We start from the raw sequence: 10,933 nt of genomic DNA on the forward strand, positions 1-10,933 counted from the left end.
GATCCAAGGTCAATAGAGCCCCATCAGTGGCTGCCCAGGGTGGAGGTGTGGACAGCAGGCAGCCAAGGGGACAGTGGATATGTCCCCTGGGTTGACAGCAGTGGTGAGTGGGTACACATGCATTCTCAAAATTCGCCAAGTGTACTCTTAAAACAGGTGTTGGCTGTGTGCCAGTTATCCTTTGCCAAAGCTGCCTCTAAAAGTAAAAACCGACTATCAAGGTGTCCCCGTGGGTGTTGTTCCCCTGAGGCTTAGGCGTACAGTGGAACCTGGGTTCCCTGCTCCACTGCTCTATGCCGCCACTGACTCATTTGCAAAGTGGGCATCAGAACAGTGCCAAGTGCCCCAGGTTCCCAGGAGTATTCAGTGATGTGAGAGTGTATCAGGCACAGCACCTGGCACACAGGAAGTGCTGGGTAAATGCTGGGACCCGGCACTGGCAGCACCCAGCAGCGTCTGCTTCCCCGCAGGCCCCGGCCTGGCCTTCATCGCCTACCCCAAGGCCGTCACCATGATGCCCCTCTCCCCACTGTGGGCCGCCTTATTCTTCATGATGCTCATCTTCCTGGGCCTGGACAGCCAGGTAAGAGACTGGGGGCCAGGGTTGGGGGGGTTCTTCCCAGAGGAGGTTGAGGAGGCAGATGCTGTCTTTGGAGGGACCCCTCTCACTCAGGGCCTTGCCCATCCTGTGTCTGCTTGGGTTCCTTCATGCCTTTCCAAACTTCTGTTCCTCGCCCCCCAACAGGAGTTTCCAGTCCCTCTGTTCAAGTTTCAACAGCTGTGCCTGGGACTTTGTCTCTGCTGCCCAACTACTACCAAGCAGTACTGCCTGGCCAAGCGCAGAAAGGTCCAGGGAAAGGCTGAGGCCCACAGCGTGCAGGTCCTGGTCCCCCACACACTGCTCAGGACACAGGACTGGAAGAGAAACTTCCTAACTCAGGGCTGACCTTACCGCCATGGGGACCAGGCTCCCCCTGCTCTGCTCCCCACACCCACCCCTGCCTTTGTGCTTATCGCCCTCCTTGCACGGGGCAGCTGCCGTCCCTGTGCAGCCCCAGAACGAATGAGCGAGCGGTGGTTTTCCAGCCCTCCTCTGCCTTTTGTCTCTGCACTCTAGCTCTCCTTTTGTGTCTCAGATCCTGCCTTGGCCCAACTCACCTTGGAGACCCAGAGAGCTTCTTATAGCCACCCCAGCGACTATGCCTCAGCCTGAGCCTTCTTAGGAAGTCAAGATGCCCTGGGGGGAAGGGGGTATCCAGTTCTGGGGGTGGTCCAGGGGAAGGAAGCAGGCCCCTGTGCCTCATAGCTGAGGCAGAGATGGCTGAGCCTGTTCAGGATAGTGCCTGCACAAGCCTGGAACCTGCTAATGCCACCCATGACCTTGGGTGATTTTACTTAATGCCTGGAGCCACGCGCTGGCTTGTCTGTCAGCCCATCCTCATCTAGTTTCTCCTCTTGAGCTATTTCCCAGAATCTGCTAAGCTGAGCTGCTCATCACCAGCTGCTTCTGCTGATAATCTGCCCTTCCATTGTTGCAGGCAGAGACTTTAAAGGATCAGCAGCTCGTGCCTGGCAGAGGCAGGCTGGCCTGGGAGCAGGGAGCCTCTGCAAGTCCCTGGACTGAGGGCTGGCTGGCACGAGAGCGGGGCAGAGATCTAGCACATGGCTGCATTGCCCACCCCCATGCCTGCTGCACTCGCTGTGTGCCTGGGTGCAGTCTCAGTCCATCATCAGAGTAACCACAAGGCCCGGGGGAATCCTTCTGTTGTCCCACTTCTGTAGAGACTGTGGCTCTGAGAGGCTGACTCACTGGTGCACAGCGAGGCCAATCTTGGCCAGCCTGCCCCATCTCTGCAGCAACCAGCTCCCTTACCCTGGGCAGCCTGGAGAACAGATGGGCAGGGCAGTCTGGGTTGCTGTGCTGTGTGCTCTTGGTAGACTTTGGGGCAGTCACGTCACCTGTCTCTGCTCTGTTTCCTTTCGTCTGTCCAGCGAGGATGGCGCTGTCTTTCCCGAGGAGTTAGAGAACCGAAAGGGTTTTCTGGGTAGGGCAGCCTGCCAGCACAGTGCCCAGCCAGAGTCCTGTCTCCTCTGACCTCTCTCCCTTGAGGCAGTATTGTGTCGTGGTCAGAGCTCAGTCTCTGCAGTAACTCTGCCTGGAGCCAGATCAGACTCTGCCATCTGCTACTTGTGGCCTTGAGCAAGGCGGCCACTCTCCACCTGAGTGTCATCACATGCACAGTGGAACCGAGTTCACCATGCAGAGGCTGGACGAATTAGCACGTGGTCATCCCTCACAGCAGAACCTGCCACCTAACCCATGCTGTGGGTTTCTGTTCATGCTCCTAGTTGATTGTACTATTCTAGCAAGCCAGGCTCCCCGGGTGAGGGGTGTCCTTACGGCGTGGAGGAGAGGGACAGGAGGTGAGAACCCAGAGGAGGGGGTGCCTGGGGCTTGGGGCTGTTTGGGTTGAGTGTTGATGGGTGGGTAGGAGCTAGATGGACAATGCATTCTTGGCCGTCAGCTCAGCATTCACTGTTTAGATGCTCAGGGGTCCCACTTGAGCCATCACAGCCTGCACAGCTGGACTGGGCCCTGCAAACATGTACAGCTGTCTATTGCTTGCATCTGACCTCCTGCCCTAATCCATCCCCCCACAGTTTGTGTGCGTGGAAAGCCTGGTGACCGCTGTGGTGGACATGTACCCCAAGGTCTTTCGGAGGGGCTATCGGCGTGAGCTGCTTATCCTGGCCCTGTCAATCGTCTCCTACTTTCTGGGCCTCGTGATGCTAACAGAGGTGAGTGGTACAGAGCACCAGGGAGGGTTTGACACGGACCCCAGCTCCGAAGCCAGCAGGCCCTGGACACCTTGGGCTCTCCTCTCCCTGATGGCCACTGTGAGAACCAAACAAGAGTTCTCCCTGGGCTGAGGAAGTGGCATGTAACCCAGCAGTGCTGAAGATGTCACTTGGGGTGTTACTCTCCTGCCACGCTGCAGTGCCTGGGTGTGCATCTTGGCTCGTTCCTGACCCCACCTTCCTGCTAACGCGTACCCTGGAGGCAGCAGTTGGTAACGCAAGTCGTTGGTTCCCTGCCACACAGGTGGGAGGCCCGGATTGAGTTTCTGGCTCCTGGTTTTGGTCTGGCCCAGCCTGTGCTGTTGTGGTCATTTGGCAAGAAGACCTCTGTTTGTCTCCATCCTTCCATTTGTCTAAAATAAATTTAATTTTTCTTAAGTGTTTATTTTCAAAAAGGCAAAATGGTTTGTGTTAGTCTCTGCTTCGCCCCGGAGCAGAGCGTGCTGCTCTGAGCCTGGAGTAATGCTGGAGTAGATGCTGGGCGCCCCCGTCAGCCCAACCCCAGGTGCGCCCGGCTGGCTTCCTGCTGTTGGTGTCCAGCTCTGAGCGGGCTCCTCTGCGGTGCCCTGGAGGGTGGCCCCTGAGCCTCAGTGTGTCCTGGCCTCCTATCCCTGCAGGCAGGTGGGGTGTGAGGGGATGTTCCCCACGACTCCTGCAGGGAGAGTCTCCCAAAACTGCACTCACGTCTCCTGCATCTGAGCAGGTGCTCTCTCAGGGGTCTGGGAGAGCCGGGACCAGGCAGCTTTCTCCTCTCCCACCCCGAATCAAATCATTTACAAAGAAAAATCCTTGCCTGGGGACAGGGAGCAGGTTTGTAATACAGACGGGAATCAATGGAGACAGCTGACAGACAGGGAGGTAGCCTGGAACCCACCTGGGCTGAAGCTGCCTTGGCCTCCACTTCCTCTGGGAATCCCCTCTGTTTGCCTCCCCCTTCTCTCTCACACCCCCACCCCTCGCCACTCCCCCAGGACCTTGTGCTCAGCTTCATCCTTGTCCCACTTCATCCTCTCCCACCTATTAGATGTCAAAGTTGAGAAGACAGGAGCTGTCCTTTTGTGTCCTCCCAGCCAACTCGCCCCAGGATGACATTGCCCCTGCTCCCAGTCATTGTCACACTAATGAGAGTGATCATCCGAGCAAATGGGGCAGCATTTCCTGATTGTCAGCCCACTTCTCCAGGCAGGGGAGCTGGGACCAGAGCTGCAGCAGCAGGACCACGGGAAGCACACTGATTCCCACGCAGAGGCTTGTGTCACCTTCAAATTGAGGGCTGTCGTCACACACGAAAGCCTAGCAGGGATGGAAACAGCAAGTGCTGGTTGGAGCATCTGGGACTTCCCGGGGGGGGGGGCCAGGCTCAGAGTTCCCACTGTCCTGCCCCCTCTGCCAGAGGCCTGGGATGGTCCTCTCCCACCTCCGGCCACAGAGACCAGGAGTCAGCAGACTCTGGGCTTCCCCTGCCAACCTCGTCCCGCCTCCCCAGGGGAACACCCAGGAGCAGGTGCCTGGGGAAGCTCAGATGCTCCAGTCACTGCTGTAGGGCATCCACCCTCATTCTACAGGATTAAAGTTGGGCTCTCGGGAGCAACCTTAGACAGCACAGGAGTGGCTTCACCTCGGTTTCCCCATGTCCCTGGCACCTGCCTTGTGATACCCTGTGAGGACCTGCAGGGCTGACAGCTGGGACAGTGAAAACAGCCCTGGGCTTGTCTTTATTCTTTCTTTAGCCTGTGATGGTCATGACAAGAGAACAATTGGCAAGGAGGATCTTGGGTTTAAACTCAGAAAACCAAGCCCAGGGCTATGGTGACAGGGGTACCCAGGTCTCCCAACCCTGCCTGCATCTGTGGTGTGGGCCTTAGACTTCCCACTGGCTGCAACCCGCACCACTCCCTGCTCTCGCAGTGTGTCACACTGGCCCACTTTGTTCCCTGTATCCTGCTTCTGCCCCTTTACCTGATCTAGTTGAGTAACAAAACAAACTATCCCCAGAGATGGTGTGTGACAGGAGGCACCGGGGGACTCTGGGAGCATGGAGGAGGTGTTCACAGGGGTTTCAGGAGGCTGTTCTGGACTCAGACCTCCTCACCTGTGCCCACTCCACCCTTTCTCTTTCTCCATGCCGTTGCTGTGCCATAAAGAATCTCATTGTGGGCCTGGTGTGATAAACTAGTGGCTAAAGTCCTTGCCTTGCACGTGCTAGGATCCCATCTAGGCGCCGGTTCATGTCCTGGCGGCCCCGCTTTCCATCCAGCTCCCTGCTTGTGGCCTGGGAAAGCAGTCAAGGATGGCCCAAAGCCTTGGGACCCTGCACCTCATACACTTTAAATGTCAGCAAGATGGCTTAGTCATGTCTCATGGCGAGTTGTCTTCCAAGGACAATTGAGTGTTGAGGCCCGGAGTTCAAAGGAGAGTTGGGATTTGGAAATGGTAAATGTGGGGGTTGAACTGTCTGTACAAAGGGTCAGAGGACACAGTTCCTTGTCCATCCAGGAGTGCTGGCGGGTGGGTGGTCGGGGACGAAGGCCGTGGACTTGCGTGGGAGCTGAACTGCAGAGGGCCCTGACTGAACACGCATGTTCAGAAAGAAGCCAGCTTCCCCAAGCCTGGAGGCAGGAAGGATGGCCCAGCCAGGGACAAATGGGGGCTGAGGCCGCCCACCCTCAGGGCTCTCATTTTCTGTGGCATTTGTGACCCTGGGGGAGCCAGAACAGGAGGGGGAAAGGGAAGAGAACCGTGACAGTGTCGGTGTCGGGGTGTCCGGAGCCAGGCTGCTGTGTGGCAGCAGGGGTTCCCGGGGGTAGAGCGCAGGGGCCCTGCCGAGCCCAGCTGGCTGACCCTGTGTGGTCACTCTCCCCTTGTCCCACAGGGCGGTATGTACGTCTTCCAGCTGTTTGACTCCTACGCTGCCAGTGGGATGTGCCTTCTCTTCGTGGCCATCTTCGAGTGCGTCTGCATTGGCTGGGTGTATGGTGAGTGGCAGCTGAGCCATCACCCCCAGGTGCCAGCTCTGTGCCCAGCACCTGGGTGGGTCCCGACCCTTGTCTGTGTCCGTTTATTCCTCTTCCCGTCAAGGACTGCCTACCGCACTCCCGCACTGCTGTCAGATGTCAGAGAGGGCTTCGGGACTCTGGTGCTGTGACCTTGGGTCAGCCCCGTTCCTGGCGAGCCACTGGGTAATGGAGAAGTGTCCACTGAGGCTCCTGGAAGGAAACAAAGTGGCCAGCATGGGGTCTGACCCTTAACTGACCGCTGCTCATGGTCATCCAATAGATGAGGCTCACCATAGAGGCGTTTGCCAGGACCCCGGCCCCATGAGTTAGCACGCCAGCCTTGCTGCAGAATCTCCAGTGGATCCCCGGCCCCGGCTGGCCCTGGGCGGGAGAGCACCTTCCCCTGAGAGTAGATCTCACACAGGTCAAGTCTGATCCTCTTAGCAAGTGCTTCATCCCAGGGAGGGGAAGGCAAACACTTCCCATGTTTCCTGTGGAAGTCTCCGACAGGAAGATGGTGATTGCGTTGTTTCCAACAGGAAGCAATCAGTTCTACGACAACATCGAAGACATGATTGGCTATCGACCAATTTCACTCATTAAGTGGTGCTGGAAGATTGTGACCCCTGGAATCTGTGCGGTAAGGACCTACTTGGGAGTCATCCCCAGCCTAGGCTGGCTTAGGAAGCTGGGATCTCACTGGGGCTCCAGGCTTGATGAGGCCTCCCAGGATCCCTCCACCCTGCTGCCTGTTTGCTGGGTGGTCACAGATGCGTGTCTTTCTTCCCCAGGCCTCAGCTTCTGTCCGGGGCCAAGGGTTGTGTGGATGGGACATGCTTCTTTGTTGGCAATGCAGGCAGCAGAGCCAGGGTTCCCTCGGGCCTCCCTTTGACCCTGACATCAGACCCGGAGGACCCTATGCAAGTGGGAGGTTTTGGGAAGCTCAGCCTGTCCCCTCCAACGCCTGTCTTGGCAGAGCAAGGGTCACAGGCTACCATAGCTGGGTCAGACCTCGACGAGGCTGCACGATGAAGGTGCCTGGTGGGGAGAGGGGAGGCTGCAGGAAGCCCCTGGCTTCTGGGATGTTCTGCCCCAATCACGGCTGCCCTAACAGCGGGTACTGGGCCAGCCTGACTCTGCGGGGCTGAGAGCTGTGTCCTGGACACCTGTTCTGTTGCTCCACAGGGCATCTTCATCTTCTTCCTGGTCAAGTACAAGCCGCTCAAGTACAACAATGTGTACACCTACCCGGCCTGGGGCTACGGCATCGGCTGGCTCATGGCCCTGTCCTCCATGCTGTGCATCCCGTTCTGGATCTTCATCAAGGTGTGGAACACGGAGGGCTCGCTGCCAGAGGTGAGACCACCAGGGTGAGCTGGTGAGCAGGGACCAGGTCCTGACCCTCTTTGGGCCTCAGCTTCCTCATCCACTATATATGGACACAATGGAAACATACCCTGGTCGCTCTCCAGTGGGCAAACCTCATTACTATAGGGGCTCTGTGAGCTGAACCTCCGTTTCCCTGTCTGTGAAATGGGAGAACAGCCATTAATAAGTGGGATAAGCCATGGGAGCTCCACGAGGGTCCAGGAAGAGCACTCAGAGGCATGGACCAGAGGGTAGCCAGGGGTCAGCCACTCACCCTGACTGCTGTGCCCCTGGAGTCTGTGTGCTGGGCTTATCCATGGACCGGGCAGCTCAGTGGCACATTGGGTGTTAACACAAGCTCCACCCCGCTCCCTGCCATACTCAGCCTCTCTGCACCCCTTCCCCATCTGCCATGGGGTTTGAGTCACTTCTTCCTTACGTGACCCAGTTCCAGACCCCGGTTCCTGCGGGTGCTCACAGTCGTGGATTCATCATGGTGGGCCTCAGCCCCCGCAGGGATGCTGCTGAGGACAAGAGGCCTCTGGAGAGGCCAGTCGCTGGCCAGGAGCTCAGCTCTGTGCTGGGACTACCCTGACCGAAGGCACCACGTCAGTACTGAACACAGGCCAGCCCTTGGGGGCTGCTGACACCGCTGTCCACCTTCACAAGTGGGAAGCTGAGGCACGAGAGCTTAGGTTTCTGGCGTGAGTTTAGTGGTGGAGCTGGGATGCAGAGGCAGACACCTGACTCGGAAGCCCACGCGCTAAGCCCTGACCTGCATCAGGAGCCTGGCTACGAGGCACCTACTCCTCCCTAGACACACTAGGGTCGGCCTGCTGGGTGGGGCAGGAACCCAAAGGAAGAACAACCTGTCGGCAGGGAAGCTGGAGCAGCACACCAGTGCGGCCGAGATCTGGCCTCATTTCTGCCCCTCTCCTGCCGCTTCCTGACACTGTGGCTGGAAGCTCTGTATTCCCCATTTCCAAAGGGAAGGTCACTGTATCGTCAGGAACAGTGCTACGAGGGGACTTCAGGAGGCTCATAGAGGAGCAGGTGTTTGGCCCAGCAGTTAAGATGCCTGGGTCCTGAGAGTCCTGGGGTTCAGTGCCCAGCACTCACTCGCGGTTTAGCTCCTCACTAATGCAGACCCTTTGTAAACAGCGGTAATGACTCGAGTATTGAGATCCCTGCCCTCACATGGGGAACTTTGGTGGCATCCCCGGCTCAATCCCAGCTGTGTGGCCCTTGAAGGAGCGAATCACTGGGTGAGAGCGCTCTCTCTGAAATCTTTCAAGTTAATTAGCTAATAAAGTAGGATTTTTAGAAAACTCACAGAAAATGGAACGTAAGGACACATTTATTTCAGTGTAAAAATTTGGAAATCCACATGTAGCTTTTCCACAGGATGTATTTTCCGTGAAGATCCCTCAGATGTACATGGATTTTTAAATATCCTGCCCCCAAATAAGCATCCCATAAATTCGGTTTTCCTTTTACTTTTCCAAGTACCTTTGTAAGTGGTCAGTGGGCTGGGCCCTGACCTGGGGTTCCAAGGGGTCCACCAGGGAGGAGGGAGCAGAGGCCAAGGCTACCCGTCTCAGGCAGCTGTTCTACTCCACCCCATCCAGAAACTGCAAAAGCTGACGGTCCCCAGCGCTGACCTGAAGATGCGAGGCAAGCTTGGCTCAGGCCCACGGACGGTGATGGTTAATGACTGTGATGCTAAGCTCAAAGGCGACGGCTCCATCGGTTCCATCACCACCATCACAGAGAAGGAGACGCACTTCTGAGGCACAGCCAGGCCGTGTACCCCCTCTCGCTCCTTCCCCATGTGCGTACATGAACCCCTGACACGCGTGCTTCTCCTAGTGGTAGGGCCTTGCTCGTGTGCACAGGATATATTAACAAGGTAGTTCACAGCTGGCCACCATACACTCTGCCATAGACCCGCCCGCCAACCCCGGAAGTATCCGCCACCATGAGATAATCCTGTACAGTGACAGGCAGGGCCTCGCAGTCCTGCTTTAACCCCTGTTCTCTAGGCATTAGGAAGCTGAGTATCATGCTGTCAACTTGGATACTCGGGCCATGGGCTGGTAGCCAGGGAGTCACACCTGTCCCCTGTCCCCCTTGGGCACCTTCAAACTGGCCTTCCCACCTTCCAACTCCCAGCTGCCATGTCCACCATCCTGCCTGCCTGCCCAGGGGCTGCTGGGTGTACAGACAAGAAGTCTGCATGACAGAGAAATGCTACCAGGCCAGCTGATTGGCAGAACCACCCCTCATCTTGGTTTCTTCTACAGACCTGTGGCAGCTACCTCTGCCGGTCCATGCTTGTTGAAAGCCAAGTTCATTTTTTACAAGGGCAAGGGGTAGGGGAGGGATGCCAGTGCTTGGGAGGCAGCCGGTCCTCACCATGCCAGGGCCCTCTGCCAGCCCTCTGCCCCCTGACCTCCCAAGCCATCTTTGACCCTGTGGGCTGGGTGGGGTTGCTCCTTGCAGCTTACCTGTAGCATCTGAGGGTCTTCCTTCAGCTGGCCTCCATTGGCCAGGGCCCTGACTTCTCTCTCAGGACCTCCTCCGGCCTGATTCCCTTTTCTTCCTCTTATGTCCCTACCCTCCCTGCTCCTTCTCAGTCTGTCCCTTGAGCACTTCTTCCCGGTCCTTTGGAGCTGCTGCACCTGTCTCAGACAGGGGCTGCTCCCTAGATGAGTGGGAGCCCAGGGTTTGCAAGAAAGCTGGCTGGCACTGTCCCCCTGAGCCTGACTTTGGCCTTCTCCCCCTGATATCTCATATTCCTTTCTCATTGGGTTTTGTATCAAGCCTCCACCATGGCTTCTGAGCTGTTCAGAGGAGTGGGGTGCATCGTTCCTCCCTTTTCTTGGGGTCCCCATTTTATTGTATGGAAACAGGAGCTTTCCCCAAACCAAGATAGGAAACCCTTGTGTTTGACTCGCCCAAGAGTTCCCAGGCTCCAGCTCCCCTGCCCCGGCCCCTTTGCTATGAGTGATGCCTCATGCTCCTGGTAAAGCCAGGGTGCCCAGACTGGACCCTGGCACACACGCAGTCCAAGGCTGCTTGGCACCTTGGGGACTTGCCAACATCCTCCTCTGGCGACCTGGACTTGCTGTCTTCATGGTAGGTGCCGGGAAGGACACATCCCATCATTCCACCACTGCTGCTGCTACAGGATCATCTCCACCTCCAGCTCCCTGGCGGACGGGCTGTCCTCAGGGCCGTGACATTTAACCCTTGATGCACTTAACACTACTCCCGGGGCGGGTAGAGGGCGGAGCACTGCACCCAGGGGTTTTGTAATTTCCTACTAGGATCTGGGCAACTTTGGGGGCGGGGAGGGTCATATGGGGGGTGGGGGGGAGAGGAACTCGTCATCACGATGACTTTTTTGATATTCATTAGAAACAATACATCCTTTCTGAAATATTTACAGCATTATTAAAAAACGAAAAAAGGTTGTACTGTTTTGCATAATGGGCATTTTTCCTAAGGACAAAGGGCGTTGGGTTGCCAGCCGACCCATTTTTTAAAGGAATGAGCCAGTGATGATGCTGTGGTCGTGCCTAGCAGGCTGGCTTTTTGTCTGTGCGTCGTATTAGCTTCAAGCTGTGGCTGCAAAGCCAGTTCAGCCCCAGGTGTGGTGGTGAAGTGCAAGTGACAACAAAGTAAAGACAGCAATGTTGCCCCAGCCC

The 10,933-nt window shown here is 56.9% G+C and overlaps 1 protein-coding gene across 1 annotated transcript in view; it reads left to right on the top strand.

Moving 5' to 3' along the window:
• SLC6A11 (solute carrier family 6 member 11) overlaps nt 1-9,023 on the top strand; it is a 95,444-nt gene extending 86,421 nt beyond the window's left edge. The window contains exons 9-14 of the mRNA XM_040994889.1: nt 471-583; nt 2,662-2,799; nt 5,732-5,834; nt 6,395-6,495; nt 7,041-7,211; nt 8,852-9,023. Of these exons, the coding sequence (XP_040850823.1) occupies nt 471-583; nt 2,662-2,799; nt 5,732-5,834; nt 6,395-6,495; nt 7,041-7,211; nt 8,852-9,013 (788 nt within the window). The 3' untranslated portion in view covers nt 9,014-9,023. The remainder of the gene's footprint in view (nt 1-470; nt 584-2,661; nt 2,800-5,731; nt 5,835-6,394; nt 6,496-7,040; nt 7,212-8,851) is intronic.
• The last annotated feature ends 1,910 nt before the right edge of the window (nt 9,024-10,933 follow it).

Source organism: Ochotona curzoniae, unplaced genomic scaffold, assembly GCF_017591425.1.
Source record: "Ochotona curzoniae isolate NIBS_2020 unplaced genomic scaffold, NIBS_Ocur_1.0 contig_908, whole genome shotgun sequence".
In the NCBI taxonomy this organism is placed as follows: domain Eukaryota; kingdom Metazoa; phylum Chordata; class Mammalia; order Lagomorpha; family Ochotonidae; genus Ochotona; species Ochotona curzoniae.